This window comes from Xenopus laevis, chromosome 8L, assembly GCF_017654675.1.
Source record: "Xenopus laevis strain J_2021 chromosome 8L, Xenopus_laevis_v10.1, whole genome shotgun sequence".
Classification (NCBI taxonomy): Eukaryota; Metazoa; Chordata; class Amphibia; order Anura; family Pipidae; genus Xenopus; species Xenopus laevis.
The window spans coordinates 104,589,587-104,609,888 of record NC_054385.1 but is presented as its reverse complement, the minus strand read 5'-3'; the positions used below and the strand labels follow the sequence as shown (position 1 = coordinate 104,609,888).

Here is a 20,302-nt window from a genome sequence, read left to right as displayed (position 1 = left end):
ATTATAATAAAGTCTTATTGACTGAGCGAAACTTATCTTATGAGAGACCCACTCCCTCCCTGTTACTGATCATGTTTACATTCTACATCACTAAGCGCCGATACAGGCTGCAGAGCCAAGCTCCGCCCAGTTAGTTTTGATTGGCTGCTGTACACGTGACCACTACTAACCAACGGAGTGGGTTGGGCTCAAGACTTGCCGGCAGAGAAGATTGAGTGAATACACGTAGTGATTGTGAGCAGAGGGATAATGATAAAAGAGGGAAACAGCAGGCTGCAGGCTTGCAGGCAGAGTAAGTCGACAGAACTGAGTTTTATAACTGCTGTTAGCTGACCTGCAACCTGCTACTGAGGGCACCTCCCCTAATCTATTCTGCACTGCGTCATTTGCTATGACAGCTCCGGCCAGGGCCCCTGACTATACATAGTGTATTAGGGCGCCCAGATGAGACTGCTTTTTAGTGAAGGAATTCTGTTTTCGTAATTTAGATACATGGAGCCTGCTGCCCCCAGCTGAAGCTTATTAAATATAGGTGCTGTTACATTATGTTTTTGGGTCCATGAAACAGAAAGCGTCCATGTAAAAGTAATATCAAAAAATCAAAAAGTGATTTAAAGGAATGACAATATCATGTACTGTTGCTCTGCACTGGTAAAACTAATGTGTTTGCTATAGAACCACTAGTATAGTTTATATAAACCAGCCGCTGTGTAGCCATGGGGGCAGCCATTCAAGCACAGGACACAGTAGAATCCCATAGTATACTATAGAGTATATCTGTTATCTGCTGTGTATCCTGTGCCTTTTCTCCTTTTTCAGCTTTGAATGGCTGCCCCCATGGCTACACAGCATCTTGTTTATATAAACTATAGTAGTGTTTCTATAGCCAACACACTCGTTTTTACCAGTGCAGCGCAACGGTACATTATATTTGTATTACTTTAAAACACTTTTATCTTTTGGTGTTACTGTGCCTTTCAAATAATAGGCAAAATACATTTCTGTTTTTGGTCAGGCCAAGCCAAAAACAAGTGAGGAGATATTGTCATCGGAAAAGGAAACCTGAACTCAATGTGTAATATTATAAAATATAACGTGACCAAGGGATTTCCTGTCTTGCTTTATGGCAGCATGCTGAGAGCGAAAGTAGTGCATTTCACTTCACAGAAAAACTTGGGAAACCACAGGAAAATCGGCAATGTGTCAAAATGACATTATATTGCATTGGAGTCAATGACAAGGCGAAATGACATTGCGTTAAGGTGTTTTTTTAGCTTTGCAATATCATATACATTGGGCTTGTTGGAGAAGCTCCTACCCACTATGCTAAAGTTGTTCTGCACTGGAAAAAAAGGCTTCCATGTTGCCAATTTTCAAACCTGCTCCTGGAAAGCTCATTAGATAAAACATCCTATTGGTTGAAGTAGAGTCAAGGGGTGGATAATAATGACCTCTGCGTTCTTTTTTTCTGGCACAACAGACCATATTTTTATTCTGCCCTTATACGCATGGTGAAAAAGTTCACTCGTCCCTACTCGCAACACTTAGAAAATCATTGACTCTCCTTTAACTAAGAGGCTTATTTACATGATCTGAAGCCTGGGAGGGCCTCTCAACTAGGCCTGGATTTAGGATTAAAAATAGGCCTTGGTAATTTAATATACTGAGATGGCCCTTACAGGCCCGAAAAATAGTTGTCTATGACATCTTACAGCAGCCCTTTTGGCATTTGACAGAATCCACAGATTGCCAGTGCAGGCCTGCTACCAACAGTCTACCTGATCTATATCTGGCTAAATGTCAGCCTAAAGGTCCCCATAGACGCGACGATTCTTCTTGCTGAACGACCGATTTTAGGGAAGCCCGATCGATCCTTCGAAATTATCGTGCGGTTAGTGGTATTCGAACGATCGTACATCTTACGATTTTTCGGCCGACATCTGTCGTGAAATTGATCGGCCAGGTCAAAAAATCTTTGTCGGTCCCAGTGCAATCTCTCTATGTTTGCAGGGCCAAGCAGGCAGCTCCCCTTTGTTTTCCTGGTAAATTGGTCTTTTTAGTTGATATTAGATTCGTACGATCGTTCTGAGAAGATCGTGGTCTCACGATCAGGATCTGATCTTTTAAAAATCTCAACATCTATGGCCAGCTTTACACAAGGGCAAGATGGGACCGAAATCAGCCTGCTGAAATCCACAGGCTGATTTCAGCCTCTGACCTCTTGCTTAATCCTCTTCTCTGTTCATGTCCAGAAGCCTTGTGATTACTACAGTGCAAACACACTTGGCGGATTTTGCATTTTGTTCCGAAATCCGCCATGCCTGCAGACGTGCTTAGAATGGACTCTATGGGAGATTAAAGGTAATGGGTTTCCAGATTCCGTATCTGTTTATTAAACCTGAAAATATATTTAAAAAAAACCCCAGCAAAGTACAAGTAAAAATTGTTTAAACATGTTTTAAAAGGCATTATAAGAACATACAATTGAACTGTGTAACAAAAGTATTTGTTTAATGGTTAGGGGCACGCCAGATGGTAAGAACTTCAAATCAGGCCGTGAGGAATTCCAAAAGCAAATCATTAACAAAAAATATTCCAAGTTGTTCCCAGGATCTCCAGTCTCCTTTCCTATGGCTGCAGTCCCTTTCCCATGGCTAGCAGAAATGTGAACATGGAAGAGGCCAAATGGCTTGTGTGGACAGATGTGTGCTGACACTGCAAGGCACAAGAAGTGCCCAGAATCAGGAATACTCCGATATTACCTGAAATCTCATTGGTATAATTGTATAGTAGAAACCAGTTTTATCAACCAGACCCTAAATAACATATGGTGACTGTATAAAATCCAAAAATATGCAGTCCTGAATTGGCCCTGTTTCTTTTCATCCAATAAAGCAGGGATTAGCCAATATTGCGTTTCAACTCTGTCTCTTGCAGAATCACAACAAACAAAAGAACATTTTTTGGTGCACTAACATTTTCACATCACAATAAAGTTTTTGTAACTGTTTATATAACCGTTTTTAAAATTTGCCGCTATTACGAAAAATCAATAAAACTTGTAAAATACCGTCTGTGAATTTGCCATACATTTTTACAATTTAGCAACAGGGCTGTGGGGTGGGAACATAAATCCTCCGACTCCCACTCCTCAGTTTATGGTACCTCTGACTCCAACTCCTCTGATTTTAAAGGAACAGTAACACCAAAAGTTGAAAGTGTATCAAAGTAATTAAAATATAATTTACTGTTTTTCAAAGTAATTAAAATACAATGTACTGTTGCTCTACACTGGTAAAACTGATGTGTTTGCTACAGAAAGACTATTATAATTCATATAAACAAGCTGCTGTTTAGCTATGGGGCAGCCATCCAAGCTGGAAAAAGGCACAGGTTACATAGCCGATAACAGATAAAACAACATTGTATTGGACAGGGCTTATCTGTTATCAGCTATGTAACCTGTTGCTTTTTTCCATCTTGAATGGCTGCCCCCATGGCTACACAGCAGCTTATTTATATAAACTATAGTCATCTTTCTGAAGCACACAGCTTTTACTAGTGCATGCTAACAGTAAATTATATGTTAATTACTTTAAACGTTTTCATTTTTTGGTGTTACTGTTCCTTTTATACACTAATGTATTTCTCATGTTGATTAACAGAAGTTAAGTACACAATATACAAGTTAAACCACATAAACCAAAAACAACTGGAAACCCTAAAACAACTTATACATGGTAAAACCTCAATTTTATATCCCATGATTTTAAGTTTTCTCTCATTTTATGTTGTTTTGAGGTCCCACCTATATATTTTTTTTATATATATTCTTTATTTTCCATTTTCAAATTTGAAATACAGACACAAGACATCAGATTTGACAAGGTAAAATTTTATAAATACAAAGCATAGTTCTAACATCATGGATACCATTGGTGTATATTCACATTTGACAGGGTATAAACCTATTTTGCAAATTTCTAATAATTATTTTCGCCTTTGCGTTTATTACATAGTTTTAATCTTATCCTCTTTAACCATGCTTGTGTCCCTTCATAAAAACATCAATAACAGGGGGGACACAGTTCCTAACCACATCCTTTTCTCTCCCTCTCGCCAATGGAGAGGATGAATTGAACCTGTACTTATAACATAGTATAAATTATTACACAGGTCACAACTTTTTATCACAATAGGCAAAAAGAAAAAGATTCCACCATCTGGCTGCAATTTCCCACCTATATATTATGCAAAATACATTTCCTTGATTTTATGTTTCCTGGATTTTACACCATTTTTTTGTGGTCCCCTGAAAAACATAAAATGGGGGTTCTACTGTATTAATTGAACCTGGCAAATAGTTGTTAAATACAATCCATAATAACTAAAGTATTGTTCTTAGAAACCAAATTGCTTCTGTCATATACTCCTTCATAGAAGCTCCTTAATCTGATTTGAATATTTTCAGTGCATGTACTTAAAGTTATTAGGAGTCGGAGTCCAAATCCAGATACCCAAAATTGCTTCCGACTCCACCGCTCTTTAGCAACTGACATTTTAAAGGGATTTTGTCACTATTTTTATGGTTTAGTTTTAATTACTAAATTACACTGTTTAAACTGCAAATAATTCACTCTACAATATAAATTTCATTCCTGAACCAGCAAGTGTTTTTTTTTTAATTTATAATATTTATTTAATAATATAATTTATTTTTTTTAATTTATAATATTGGTGTGTAGGCAGCCATCTCAGTTCATTTGGCCTGGTCATGTGCTTTCAGAAAGAGCCAGCACTTTAGAATGGAATTGCTTTCTGGCAGGCTGTTGTTTCTCCTACTCAATGTAACTGAGTGTGTTACAGTGGGACCTGGATTTTTACTATTGAGTGCTGTTCTTATATCTACCAGGCAACTGTTATCTTGTGTTAGGGAGCTGTTATCTGGTTACCTTCCTTTTGTTCTTTGTTAGGCTGCTAGGGGGGAAGGGAGGGGGTGATATCATTCCAACTTGCAGTAAAGAGTGACTGGAGTTTATCTGAGCACAAGTGAAATGACTGGGGGCAGCTGGGAAACTGACAATATGTCTAGCCCCATGTCAGATTTCAATTAAATATACAAAAATCTGTTTGCTCTTTTGAAAAAAGGATTTCAGTGCAGAAATCTGCTGGAGCAGCACTATTAACTGATGTGTTTTGAAAAAAAAACATGTTTTCCCATGACAGTATCTCTTTAAGGACTGTGTAATTACTGACACGTTTGAGCATAGCAGACATACACAAGGCTATTATGCTGTGTAAAAAGTGGAGGGAAACATTACCGGTGATGTTGCTCATAACAGACCTTTGCTTTTGTTTTAGAACTGTTGAAATCTATTTTCTGATTGGTTGCTTAGGGTAATGCTTCACTCCACTTTTTATACAGCATAAAAAATAATAATAGTTAGTTTTGTTTATTATATACTGTATGTATATTTACTATATGAATACTAGACTTCCACCAACAAGAATGAAGTTGTAACATAACATCTAATGGTGGGCTGCAGTATGGCAATTTACATAATTTAAAATCACCTGAAATAGAGCCTTCTGCTTTCACTGCAGCAGCCTTACAGTGAGGCTAAAGAGTTAAACACCAACAACTAAAACTTGGCACTATGCCCAGGTGGCAAATGTAGGATTACCCTATACATCTCCCAGCTGTTACGTACACTTCCATGTTGTTTTAACTCTTGCCTAGAGGGATGTTCCGCTTCTACTGCACAGACATGAAAAGATCTATTAATATCGGGGAGGATGCTGAGTAGGCTGACAAACCCACTGCACCTAATAATAAAAGACACCCCTAAGGAGAAATACTGCAAGAGCTGTTTAACTGTCTCCCTCGGACATAACTAGAGAGGCCATAATGAACCAATAAAAACACGTTTAGAAAACAACAGCCATTTGCTGAGACTGGACCAAGAGTGCAGCCCTTAATGCTCATTCAGACTGTACTTCTATGTCATGGGGCCCGTTCCGGTCCTTACATAGGACAGGTAGTCAAGATGGGTCCCCTTTGCAGCCTATTATGCTCTATAACTTGTGCTTCTGAATGATATGTAAGCTTTGGGACTGGAGGGTCTCAGGTAATTATGCAGAAACGTCCCCTTCATTTTCAGGTGATTACCAGGGATCGCTGCATGTAATATGTGTGGCAATTCAAATGAATTATTTCCAGCCTAAAGGGCATTCCCTTGCACTTCTGCCCAGGGAAATAGTAAAATACCCCTAACAGCTTTATTAGTACACAGGCAGAAATGTCATCAAGTTACGACACCCTTTTCCCTCATAATTCATTCAGTTCATTGGTTTCATGGTGCAACAAATCTTGACCCGCCTGTACCCAGTTTGGTCAGACGGTCTGCAAGCGGGAAACCCTGCCTTTGTCCGACGCAAAAAAAGGTTAGGTAGTCTCTTGTTATCAAGGCCGACTATCATCATCTCCATGTTGCTATGTCTATATATCGGATGGTTGGTAAACATTCGCACTGACTCTTTTCATTTACGGCAGTGGGCCGACTACTGAATAGTAAGGCACCCCTTATGGAGGCAACAGCATGACAACTATTAGCATCTGAGTACTACAACTAGGCAAAGGCATATGACAGTGATCTAATTAATTGTTGGAAAGGGTCACATGGATTCCCCAAAGCAATTGAGCCTATTAATCATCTAGTGGGGATCAGAGTGGATTGGCCTGGTAATACTAGTTGCCAAATGAAATGTATTTGGGTTCTGTAAGGTTCTGGGCTGGATAGGAGACCAAGATATAAAGTATTTTACTATGGTGGTGCCACATTGTCTCTACATAGCATGCATGCAGGTTTTGTGTTTGTAGCCCATGTTGTTTCTGGTTTGTGGGTGCAAGGCATGGAAGATAGGGTTGATGGCATTCAGGTTGGGCAGTAGACAGACACCCCTGTTCAGGTTGCAAGTATCTCTTGGCCCGGTTCTGAAGTCGTTTTCACTGCATCTTTCATAGGATGCACCAGTATGGGAACAAATTAGAGTGCAAGTTGTGGAGCACACTTTTCACGCTGTATTGTTTGTGAACAAAGCATTGGCTTCCAGTTCACTTGTGGCCATTTATTCAATCTGCTAAGCGAGAACCCTGGAATTGCTGCCAGATCCAGGCTGTTGCTAATTCTAGTTCTTTTGCTTACCACAGATTGAAAATTGTGAATAGGGTCAATGTGTTCTTAGTTTTAGTACTTTGCCTTTGTAAATGAGCCTTCATATGTATTGTATTTCTCCAGAAAGTCCTGTCTTTTGTTTGGGTCTTCGGAATCGTAAAGGAACTTGAAAATCAGGCAACAAAGTAGAGCAATTTGGTTGTGCTCAAAGCAGATATTAAAGGGGTTGTTCACCTTCCAAATGCTTTTTCAGTTGAGTTGTTTTCAGATTGTTCTATAGAAATAAAGACTTTTTTCAGTTGCTTTCCAATTTTTATTTTTTACAGTTTTTCCAAAGTCTAAGTTTAAAGTTGAATGTCCCTGTCTCTGGTGTTTAAGTCTGGCAGCTCAGTAATTCAGGTGCAGATTCTGCGCTGCTACAATTTTGCAACATTGAGTTGATACATTTCTCAGCAGCCTCTCTGGAGTATTAGCAACTATTGTATCAATTCTAACAGCTGCCTTTAATGAAACCGAGGGATTCTGCTCAGCAGAGACAAAGATAAGAAATGTATCAACTAATGGATCAATTTAGAACAGTTTAGAGAGTCGGTGACCCCCTCCCCAGAGCTGCTTTAGAAAGATGAAAAATGTGATTTATATTAGAACGGTCACACATAGAAATGAGAAAGTAATTGGAAAAAGTCTTTATTTCTGGTGAACTATCTGAAACCAATTGAACTGAAAAAAGTGTTGGATGGTGAACAACCCATTTAACCTTTCCTCAGCATCTATGTATATAACATGCATTGGAAATGCCGATCGAGAGCCAATTGCCGTTTTGCAGTAGGTACACAGGTTACCAATGGGTGCCTTTCATTCATTGTGGCCCTCTTGGTGCAAGATAGCAGTGTAATATCTGATATTCTGGTGTTGCACAGATCCATTAAAAAACGGGCAGTTGTCAGACACATGATTGAGACCGCAACATTCCTTTTTCATTGTGAAACGGTTATTTATTCAAGCAGGTGACTGTTCTAAGCTATGGTTGGATTAATAATGCATAATCATAGCTGTTTCAGGCTGTTACCTGTCCTACCTGCCTTTAGGTGCCGACCGTGGAGCAAGAGAATAGAAATGACATCTGCTTCTCACTTTCCCTTTTTTTTTTTAACAAACCCTCTTTGAAAGTGCGTGTGTTATTTATAGTCATTAGAATACACCAGGGTGCGATAGAAATATAAAATGTAATTTTCCAGTGAGCTATTAGCCCAGGTTTGGCATGGATCATGCTAGCACTGTGACCTACATAGCAGGTAGAGTAGAAGTAGGCAGCCTAGAGCCTTTGTGTGGGATGCTGGGTTGGGGATGAGCAATAGCAGCAGCAGCAGCATCCTCTCTATCCACACAGACACTTCAGACCCCAGCCAGGAGAGGACAGAACGCTGGAGCACCAGCAGTCACAAGAGAGCCAGTGTGAGCAGCAGGCAGGGGGATTATTAGGAAACAAAAGAGAGAAGAGGGGGAGGAGAAAAGCAAGGAACCAAGTCAGAGCCTGCAAACCGCACTGCTCCTCTCGCACACACATACACATCTCTCTCTCACTCTTTTCTCTTCCTCCTCTGCCCTTCTTCATCCTCCCTTCCTCCCCATCACTGCACCCTCCCCTCTTCGCTGTGTCTTCCCATCCAGCCTCCTGCTTTATTTTCCGCCTGCCATTTCTGCACTCCTCCCCCTCTCCTCTCTCCCTCTCTCTGTCTCCCTCTCTCTCTCTCCATCCCTTCCTCCCCCTCCTGGCTTGTCTTTTATTTATTTATTTTGGGCTGCTCTCCTGTCTCTCTCTCCCTCTTTCTCTGTTTTCCCCTTCTCCCTTGTATTGCTGTGTCTGTATTTTTTGAGGTGCATCTGGGGGCTCCCTTTTGCAGTGCTTGCAGTGCAGGTAGTGGGGTCCCCCCCTCACTCTCCTCCTGCCTCAGCCTGTACCCCCTGCCCCACACTGTCCCCCTGTGCTCTCAGCCCCGCTGCAGCCTGCAAAGATGATGGCAGCAGTTCCCATCCAGCAAAACGGGACCCACAGCGGTGTCCCCATAGACCTTGATCCCCCAGACTCCAGGAAGCGACCCCTGGAAGCACCCCCAGAGGCTGGAAGCACGAAGAGGACCAATACTGGAGGTAAGTGCACCGGCTGTGAGCTTGCAGAGGCTTCCTTATCTGTAATAATGGAATGCTTCCCCCCCCCGCACATATATGCATGAACCGGCCCGGTAGTCTGCACTGCATGGTTCAGACTTCTCACTGAAGCCTGTCTATTGTAATCTATGGTCAAAATGGCGTCTTCTCTTATTATTGTAGTGATTTTATGGCTCTCATCCTCATCCTTAGTGGTGCTTTCATTGCAATACAGCTGGCATTGCTGCCCTACCTCCCCTTAAGGGATAACGGGTGCAAAGAGACATGGCTTCCTTTTAATCAGTGTGAATTGGGATCAGTGGCATAGGGAAAGATGTCGAGGAAGGAGGGCCCTTTGTGAATTTTGATGTGGTGGCACCCCATTGCTGGTGAAGATGGGTCCACGATGCTGCACTGGCATTCAGCAGCACTCCTGCAACTAAGGGGTTAAACCCCAGTGCTGGAAGATGCACAGAGGAGGCAGGGACCAGAGCAGTCAGCTGCACATCACAGTGGCTGCACCTCTCCGTCCCCCTCTTATTGTTTCTGGGCATCCTTTCCTATGTAACAAGTCTAACGTTTGCCGTTCTACACAGCCCAGATTTTGGAGCAGTACTCTGTGTCTCTTTTTTTATTCACCCCATCATCAATTGTGAGCTGGGGGAGGGGGGAGAGAGTGAGAGGCTCAGCTCACAGGAGCTGGGGGGTGCTTCTTCTGCATCCTGGTGATGTGTCCCAGCATCTTCACGTTCATTCCTATTGGAGGCATAACAATGCAACGATGCAGAGGTGAATGCATTTGCTGAGGATTTGCAAGGAGGATCAGTGGGTTTTTTTTTCTTGGCTTGGATGTATGCTACCAGCACAGGAACCACAAATGGACCTGCACTTTTATCATAAACTGTACAGGGATATATATTTTCTGGAACATGTTGAGGTTATGCAAAGTCAGTGACTTGTTATCTATTAAAAACACCCCACATGCTACATTTTCTCCTCATTTCATTCAGCGTGCAGGCATTATAGCTGTTCATATGTAAACAGAATTCTACATAGATTATTTTTTGGGGTTTGATTTTTTTTTCTTTTTTTTTTGTGTCTTGGGTGCGCATTGCTTTTTGCTTGATGACCTGCACACACACCCAAAACTAACAGTAGCTTAAGCTTTAGATCAGTTAGAAATAAATGGGATAGGGGGGGGGAACGAAATCTTCTTAAACTGCTTTAATTAATAAGCTTATAGGAGGATCACGAGAGATTGAAAGCAGCTAAGGAAATACATTGGGATTAGTAGGGGAAGTGATTCTACATTACACTGAGGTTTTTTTTTCTTTCTTGGCCACCACTTAATACTTACAAATTAAACATGCTGTTCAGAGGTGAGACTTCATAATAGGTTGGTTGGTAACACACATTGCTTGTCAGATATTCCATCTTCACATGCATTCTCCATGTTCCTTCACTTTACATCCAAAAAGGTGTCATTCTGTTTGGGCAGCCTCTGCAATCAGCGAAACTGTTATATTGGGATTATTATTGGCTGCTTCTTTTATTTCATTCTTATTTTTTTGGTAGTCTTTTCATGCCATTATCAGTGAAAAGGGGCAAAATAATGAATGAACGTATTGCCGAATACAAAAGTATTGCGTTTCTATAGGTAAAAAAGGGTTTGCATTCTCACTTTGTACTGCTATTATTTACAGGTTCTTGAAAAAAAAAATTATATAGAAATTGATTCAAGAGGGATATTGAGGCACATCTATGAACTGAGCTTTGGTTTTGCTTCCCCTTTTGAACACTAACTGTTGATCTGCTTTTTCCCCCTCCCTCACCTTTCTGCAGAAGACGGACAGTTTTTCCTGAAGGTCCTCATTCCTAGCTACGCTGCTGGATCTATCATAGGCAAGGGAGGGCAAACCATCGTCCAGTTGCAGAAGGAGACTGGGGCTACCATCAAGCTGTCCAAATCCAAAGATTTTTACCCAGGTAAGAACCAAACTACTATATATATATTTATTTTAATAGCATTTTATAGCATTCTCTATATACTGCACATGGATAATGACATGTCTTACTAGCAGGTTACATCCAAGTGTCTCTTTCCCTTTGGTATTTTGAGAGTATAAGGAGGGAGTGAGTGCCTATAGTGGGGGGGGGTGTTCTCAATTAGAGGATAGCTGTGGGGGTGGATGCATATGGGAATCACACAAGTTTAGTGGAAGCTTATTTTACTGCAGGGAAATGGATTTCCTTGCTGGTAATAAGAAACTATATTGAGTTTGGATGAAAATGCAGCACAATTAGTAATCTAGTTTCTATATTACTTTGTAGATAAAGATTCATAGCATGTTGTAAAATTCATTCACTCTTACCCGTTCTAGAGATCAAGTTGTAGAATTTTTCCAACATTCTTTTTTTTTTTAGAATATAGGCATGTATGGGCAATTATTTGTATCTTCTGCTTTAAAAAAAAAAACGCTCTTCTAGCATATAGAGGGTTCATAGTTCTGATGAGCTGCTGAAGTCAAGGTGTCACCCTGTAGATTACAGTGAGAAAGGTCAGCCTGCTCATTAGATGCTGTTACTTTCTAGGCTCCTGGGCAGAGCCAGGCAATAAGTCAGTAGGCCGAATTTAAATAGGGAAGAGCCATTTTTTTTCTCGGTCCATGGCTCGAAGACATGTGCAAAACCCTTCAAAAATTTAATTACTGGATCTGTTATTTTAATGTGTTTGAAGATCCTTCTATTGGAAATCCAAATGCACACGTTTTCCTGAGTTCGAAGAAACAAAATGTCTTATCTATATTTCACTTACAGCCCTCGCGCTTTACAACTGGCATCGTGACAATGTTTTACTATTCTAATATCTTCTCTTACTACTGGAAAGTATGCACTACAATTTTAACTTCCTTATCGCCAGCCCTTCACCCAATGTTTACAAGTCTTCCATTATGAAAACTATGAGCAGCTCTTACGTCTCTTAATTTGTGATTTTCTGCTAATGAAATCTGGCTGTGGGTAATTATCCAGGTATTTTTGCCTTCATTTTCACAAGTGCTGCGCTGCTTACTTTTAACCCCCTTAGCTGCAGAAGCCCATCTGGAAATACAGTAATTATGGGGTTTTTTTGTGTGTGCAATATAGACGTCTTTGTTAACTTGTCAATCCATCGTATGCAAAATGAACCTCCTGTTGGCACGGTATTCTGGGTCATTTGTTGCACTGTTTTATCTATGGCAGGTTGAAGATTAGCTAGGTTCCCAAAATATATATATATATATATATATATAATATATATATATTAGCAACATACCTTTTACATTAACAGACTCCACTATGGAGGGATTTTTGCAGAGCAGGGATTATTTGCAGAAGAAAAACATAGTTATCAAAACACTGGCTAAAACTGCATTAAATAAAATAAGGGGGGTATAATAAGGTTTATCTATTTGGCAGGCAACTGCTCAGTCAAATTGAATTTGCTGTTTAACAGCTGAAAATGAAATAGCATTTTGTACATTATACATGAGGTTGCCCATCAGATGTACTGAGCTATTGGAGGAAGCTGGAATTTACACAAGATAGCCTAAATTGCTAATTGAAAGGCTTTTTTATTGAGCTAATGCTGTTTAGTTCTGGAGAGGGTACTGAATCCTGACACATTTCAGCATCTCTGTGCTGCTTACTAAGGCTCAGATGAGCACTCATGCCTGTATTCTTTACCTAAATCAAACATATACCTAAATATATATATATATATATATATACAGTACATACCTATAGGTTCTGTTAAATTTTTAATCAAAAAACGGTTTACATTTTTATATTTAAAGGCACTCGGTAGCCGGCGTGAGGTAGCCCAGCCCTTGTCAGTTAAGAAAAAAAAAACAACTGGCAGATTATTAATTTCATGGTTTTCTGATGGTGTGTGCGCTCGCTCTACAACGTGTAAACACTTGACGCATCAATATACAAACCTTAATGAGCAGGAGGCATTTGCCATGTCTTAAGCTTTGGGGCCTAATGTAAAGTAGCAATCGGATCCATTGTACTAACAGTTTTCAATCCATTTTATTTATTTTTTTACTGTTATAGTCTAATGGGTGGGCTTTTTTTTAAGGATTGGGGACACAAAGTATTAGCACAATTAAATCTTATGCTAAAGAGCATAGTCTCAGTAATCAGGTAAGGGCTAAAAACTAAACAATACCATATAAATTCTCCAAAATCCAAGACTCTTTTGACACTTGTTTCCGTTAAATGAAACAACAATTTAACACTGTTAATACTTTGATGTAGTGCGTACTTTAATTTAGCACTAGCATTTAATTTTCAGAATTTGAAAGAATTTTTCATGAAAATGAAAGAATTTCCGGGGGGCTTAAAACGAACTATCGCCACTGCATAGTGCACAGCAATTACTTGTAGGGGTGAAGGGGTGGAATGACAGTATGCTAAAGTAATCATGGTGTACTTAGTTTTGAGGTGACACAGGCTTAATATTTCAATGCACAGCTAATGATAATTCATACAAGTAGTTCTAAAGTGCAATAATATTTCCTGTATATATAAGAGGCCCCTACATTCATATAGCGAAGGCTTAGAGAACTTTATTATTTTTTTTTTTTAATAAATACATGCTTGTTTTTTGATTTAGTTGCACCAAATACCATCCTGTACAGCGAAAGAATATTTAAATAAAATATATAGTCATTTTGGGAACTAGGCGTTCTGTGGACAGCAGTGAAAATCATTTTTTCTTGCATCAAGAAGCGGAATAAAATGTTAAAATTGTTAAAATACTTCAAGTAAATTAGTTCACGTCAGCTTAAAAAACAATTCAAAATGTAAATATTTTAATTCCCCTAATTAACTAATGTATGTTTTGATCCCACTTGGTTAATGTGTGTACACATGCAGCAGTCTGTGTGAATTAGAATGGACGCTGGGAGCAATGCTGTTGCAGATGCTGAAATGAAATGATGTCAGTATATCCATCTCTTTACGCTGACAGCTGGCTAAGGGTTTTCTGCTTTAATTTGACGCCATTGGGTTATTCAGAATTTCTCAGCAGCGCTTTGCTTTAAGATTGTATATGCAATTGCCAGCTCTAGTGTGGAAGGTCAAGCTGGTTTAAATTGAAAACTGTTCTTCCATTTTTCTTATAGCGTCTCAGTGTATGTATAGTATGGTATATGCGTGGAAAATAGAAGACAAAATATCTGCCCTACAATGAGCCCATGGTCAGCTGTCAGAGGCATTATTATTATTAGCAGGTGTCTGACAAAGAAGAGGTTAACAGATTAAATATTTCTTTTAAAGATTAAATATTCCTTTTACAAGACCCACCTACTGGTCATTTCTGTGTAGTAATGTTTCATGCTTTTTAACATCTGCCCCCAAAATGTGTTTATGCATTTATATGGGTTGTGTAGGAAAGATTATAAAGACATGTCATTTTTATTCTGCACAGAAACAACATGACCATTTTCATTATTTTATTGTATACATTTTTCAAAAGATCGCTGTTTCATAACGTAAGGTTAAGCCTCATGAACAATCGTTTCCTGCACTACAGTTTGCAGTCGTGTAGCTTGCACCATTGAAAACAAGGAATCCAATTTTAAGCCTACTACCAGCAACACGTGCATATCATTCATGGGGCTTAGCCCAAAACAGGATATCATCAGAATAAAGGCCACTGTTTGAATGAAGACCTGTTGATTTAATGGAAGTGGAGGTATGGGATCTGTTGTCAGGAAACCCGCTTTCCAGAAAGCTCTGATTTAAGGGAAGGCATCTCCTATGGACTCCATTTATTCAAATAATCCAAATTTTTAAAAATGATTTCCTTTTTCTCTGTAATAATAAAACAGTACCTTGTACTTGATCCCAACTAAGATCTAATTAATGTTCATTTGAGGCAAAACCAACCTGCTGTGTTTATGTAATGTTTAAATAATTTTCAAGTAGACTTAAGGTATGGAGATCCAAATTACAGAAATATCCGTTATTCGGGAAAATCCCAGGTCCCGAGCATTCTGGATATCATGTCCCATGCCTGTATTAAGTTCAGTGCAACTTCACAGCAAATATCTATGTTTTATTTTGACTTTACCTCAGCTTGGGCAGTGAATATATTACATAGCATTTTATAGTACGCAAGGATCTCCTGCTATAGTATTAGTTGTCACTGCAAGGCAATTAAGATTTCAGTAAATATGATTCTTCATATCTTCGTTTAAAGAAATAGTTTCAGAATGCGGATGGGTCTTTTCCCTCCATATGTCTGCAGGATTATGTAGATTCCATCTGAGGCTCTTTGTCAGAGTTCCAGACCAGCTCTCATTATACTGCCTTGTTATAATGCACCTGTTTGTCTAATGGAAGATGTCTTACATTCGCTACATATGGCATATTTGACATAAAAGCCATATTAACGGATGCCATTTTATTAGAATAACATATATATATGCTATCAGGGGCAATCACCCACCAAAATTGACCCGCCTTATAATTCCCAAGATAATTATCTGATTCGGGGTGATTCCATAGGGCTATGTACACCACTTTAAAATAATCTTTCGTTCTCTATAGCCTATGGATTTATCAATCAATCCCGAACAGTGACAAGTCACCATATGTACCTGGCTGCTGAAGGATTACGCATTAATACACATTCGTACTGTTGCGGAATATTGAGTGCCTGCATAGGTGGCGCTCGAGATTTTTATAAATAATTTTTTTTGCATAGCTGGAAATGATATCAGTTTCTGAGGCACCTTGGTCTCTAAAGTCCTACAGCTTTGTACAAGTATGAGGTCCGTTATTTGGAATGCTCAGGACATAGGGGTTCTCAAGATAAGGGGTCTTGCCTTAATTTGGGGCACCGTGCCTTAAAGCTACTGAAACATTTAAACATTCAGTAGCATCAATATGGATTTATGCTAGTTGGTTATGGGTACTGCAGGTTTGTAATGGGCACCGCTGTAAGTTTGGCCATGTTGACCTTTAGGCACGAGTGTTGTATTACAGTTGTGTTATGATGCTTGACCCTATAGAGGGGGCTCATTCTATATAAAAAAAGGTATGCAATCATTTTATGATTTATACAGAACAGCTATTTATTTCCCTGGTCAAAAGGGAGTCTTAATTCAGCAATACCTAGGGGGATAGGTTAACAGGTTTGAAATCCTTGATAGTTATCTATTTATACATTTATATAAAGTATTTCTTTTTTCGAAGGAATTTCAGTCTGGGTCTTATCTGTTGATATGTAGCAACCGCAAAAAAAAAGAAAACATCTCACATAGCTCTTAATTTTCACACTACTGTAATTTTCATCACAAGTTCCCAAAACTGCCATTTTTTTCAATGGGAAATAGAAAAGAGCAACTTTTTGAAAAAAATATTTTACGGTGAAAGGAACAATGATGACTGCAACGAGAGGTTTGTAGGGTTTATTTTGGGGCAACACTTTGTACTGCTAAAGCAAGTGCATATTGTGTATTCCTTGCTCAAACACCATAGAAATGCTAGCTGTGCAAGGAATTAGGAGATCACTATTATCTCCCTTTACGCTGCAGATCAGTGGGAATTTGACTTCCAGCCTGCTTTTCTGTGCGCATGTTAGAAAGAGTTTGTTTCCTTTGCAGTGATTTATGTCCAGACTGGATTCTGTTTATTTGTCAGGGAATTATATGAAGTAAATTGTGGTTTGAAAGCTCAAGATGACCTCAGAGAAAAGCTGTTAAGGATGGCTTCATTTTACAAGTGCCTCTTCTAATGCCTGACACGTGAAAGCATCCCACTACTACAGGCTTCCTATTTGTTTTCTGTACAGGTATGGGATCTATTAGAGAGAAAAGCTCCATAATATGACATTAGCATTTTCTATAGTGTCTTGTTTAAACAAACACTTCTTTATTTTTTTAGGATTTCCTTTTTCTCTGTAATAATAAAACAGTACTTTATACTTGATGGTAATTAAGCTGCACAAATACTTATTGGGTGATCCACTTAATGGAAAGACAACAGGTCCAAAGCATTCCAGACCCCGTACCTGTATTTAACATCCATTTTGGGATGGCTTTTGATACAAATCCAAACTGATCATCACAAAATATCAATGTTTTTGTGTTTGACGTCTCTGCTGTTGATTTTCACTTTAGGTTGGAACTACAGACAGCAATGATTACCCTAATCTCTCCTGCATACATGAAATTCAACCCTCAATCTTCTGAATCCTGATGTGGGGGGGGGGGTTCTGCCAATGACCTACAATAAATTAAAGGAATGCTGAAAAATGCAATGGTGAAAAGTATGTCATATTTTGGCTACCTTTTGCTGCCTGCTGTCTAAGCTGTGTAATTCATATTGTTTTGTCTGTGGTTTACGCAGTTCATGAAAGTGCATCTTATACTTCTTAGTATCCTTTATTCCTAGTATCTATTGCCTAGCTGAGAAATATAGTAAATATATAGTGAAAAAAGTTCCCCCTCTTGTAAAATATAAGGATATTATAAGTTACCGAGGAGTTTCATGACCATATAAAAGCACGAGGCCGAAGGCCGAGTGCTTTTATACAGGTCATGGAACTCCGAGGTAACTTGTAATATCCTCATATTTTGCAACTGGGGGTACTTTATTTATTATAATACACACGTTTCAGTAAATCATGTGAAAGAAATGACATCAGAACTCACCGTTTATAACTGATGACATCAGAACTCACCGTTTATAAGGATATAATTTACAGGATATTAATGGCTTTTGTGTATTATATAGTAATATATTGCACCAACAAATTCTGCATTGCTATACAGAGTTTATACATCTATCACATCAGTCCCAGTTGGAAGTGGAGCGTACAATCTAAGGTCCCTGTCACAATCCCACACACTATGGCTAACTTTATGAGGAGCCAATCAGCATGTCTGTATGTTTTTATAGTGTAGGAGACCTGGGGTAGCTGAAGGAGATCCGCAGAAGTACGGGGGAGAATATGCAAGCTTCTTGCATATAGTGGCCTGGCTGGAATTGAACTTAGGATGCCACTCCTCCAACACAGCAATGCTAACCATTGCACTAATGTTCTGCATTGCAACAGAGAACCACCATCGTTTATTGGTGCACCTAGGATTGTTAGACTATAACAGCATTCCCCTGACAGTAGAAGCCTGGGAATTATAGTCCAGCAACATCTGGAGGGCTAAAGGCTCTTTTGGGCAAGGCTCCCTGGTCTATTCTAGTTTCACTTTTGTTTGCTTTATCATTTCCCATACATTACTATGCTCTGTTAATAAATCATACTAATAATAACAACGAACTAACCCTACAGTGTATATGAACTTTGCCCAAACTTTATTGCAAAACCGTAACTTATTTAACCTTTGAATTCCAGTTCAAACATGAGTCCCACTTGGGTGAGAATGGTAAAATATTTAGTAGCATAATAACACAGCAACACAAAGGCAAGGTAAAAAATTGTGGACATATGTTTGAAGCGCTGCTTGTTTTTAATTCTGATGTCATTCTGAGTAGAGGGTAAGGTTTAGCCCTGGCCAATGGGCATGCTGCTCAGGTCAGCTCTAACTGACAGATGGTGTGCCTATCTCAGTGCACACAAGTAGTTCTTGATCCCTGTTATGGCCAGCATATTGGAAAGCACAAAAAAGATACAGCTACAGAATAAAAAATAGGGTCCCAAACTGGGGGGATGTACCCAAGAGAGCCATAGTTCACCCAATCCAAAGACCAGTTCAGAAAAGCTTTAGGATTTGTACTTTGGAAACAAAAGCAGGGAAATTGTTTAATAAACTTTAACTATGTCCTATTCTTAGCAATTGTTCACTGTTTATGTTTTATAGTTTTTGAATTAATTACCTTCCTCTTCTGCCTTTTTCCAGCTTTCAAATGGGGGGACCCCGGGCAGCCAAACATCTATTGCTGTGCGAGGCTGCAATTTTATTGTTATTGTTACTCTTTATTACTTCTCTTTCTATTCAGGCCCTCTCCTTTTTCATCTTCCAGTCCAGTTCCAGACCAAATAGCTGCTGAGAGTCTAAAGGGAACAAAAAGCCAAATACATAAAAACAACAAAACGATTTACATCATACTAAAAAGTTAATTCAAAGATCAACTACCCCTTTAATGATATCTTCAGATACACTAAGAAATGTGAAACCTCAGGACTCAAGTGACATTGTAATAAAAATGTAGATCCAAGGGAGTGGTAATTCCTTTAGTTATATAAAATCGAATAATGATATTTAGACGATGTTCCCAAAATACCTGGATCAGAATCTTACATGTATGCATTCCCCCTAAAGAAACAAGACCTGAGCAATTGCCTGGTGAGTGCCTAGTGCCACAGTGTAACCATCACTTATGTGACATGTGCCTAGCAGTTCCAGCAATAAATCACACAGCAGCAGATCAATAAGGTGCTTCAATAAAGCAGAGAGAGAGAGGGGGAGCTGGGAGTCAGGAGAGAACGAGAAAGGGAATGGCATTGTGTATATAGTTGGTGGTAGAATAAAGTATTTATTTACAAAAATAAGATTTTCCCAGTAAAAAGAGTAACAGATATGTTAAAAGGGCGAGACAAAGCAAATCGCCTTAATGATACCAAATTTTCTGTTTTTTTTATTTGCCACTGCTCCCCATCGTATCTTTTCATGAAGTCTAATTTGCCTTTATCTTAGCAGGAGCTGGGTGCAAATGCTCTGGGCTCATCTGTCAGTAACAGCTCTCCTGTTGCAGCACAGACTACTTAGTACTTTTCCTGTAACTTGTTACAGATCCCACTGGAAGTAAATATGGGTCAGCATAATATTGCAGGTAATTGGGTGGGGGTCCATGGAGGGAACATAACCGCACAAATCTCTAGTTTCACTGCAGCTGCCATTGGGCTTAATTATTCTGACCTACGGGGCAAGGAAAGCAGAACTGAATAGATTGGGAGAGCAGCAGATGCT

The 20,302-nt window shown here is 39.3% G+C and overlaps 1 protein-coding gene across 7 annotated transcripts in view; it reads left to right on the top strand.

The window, feature by feature from the left end:
- Positions 1–200: 200 nt before the first annotated feature.
- The window catches only part of nova1.L (neuro-oncological ventral antigen 1 L homeolog), an 81,968-nt gene continuing 61,866 nt past the window's right edge, over positions 201–20,302 (top strand). For 2 of the 7 annotated variants that reach the window (XM_041572038.1, XM_041572037.1), the window contains exons 1-2: positions 8,580–9,326; positions 11,166–11,309. In XM_041572038.1, the coding sequence (XP_041427972.1) occupies positions 9,191–9,326; positions 11,166–11,309 (280 nt within the window). In that variant the 5' untranslated portion in view covers positions 8,580–9,190. 7 annotated transcript variants of the gene reach the window in all.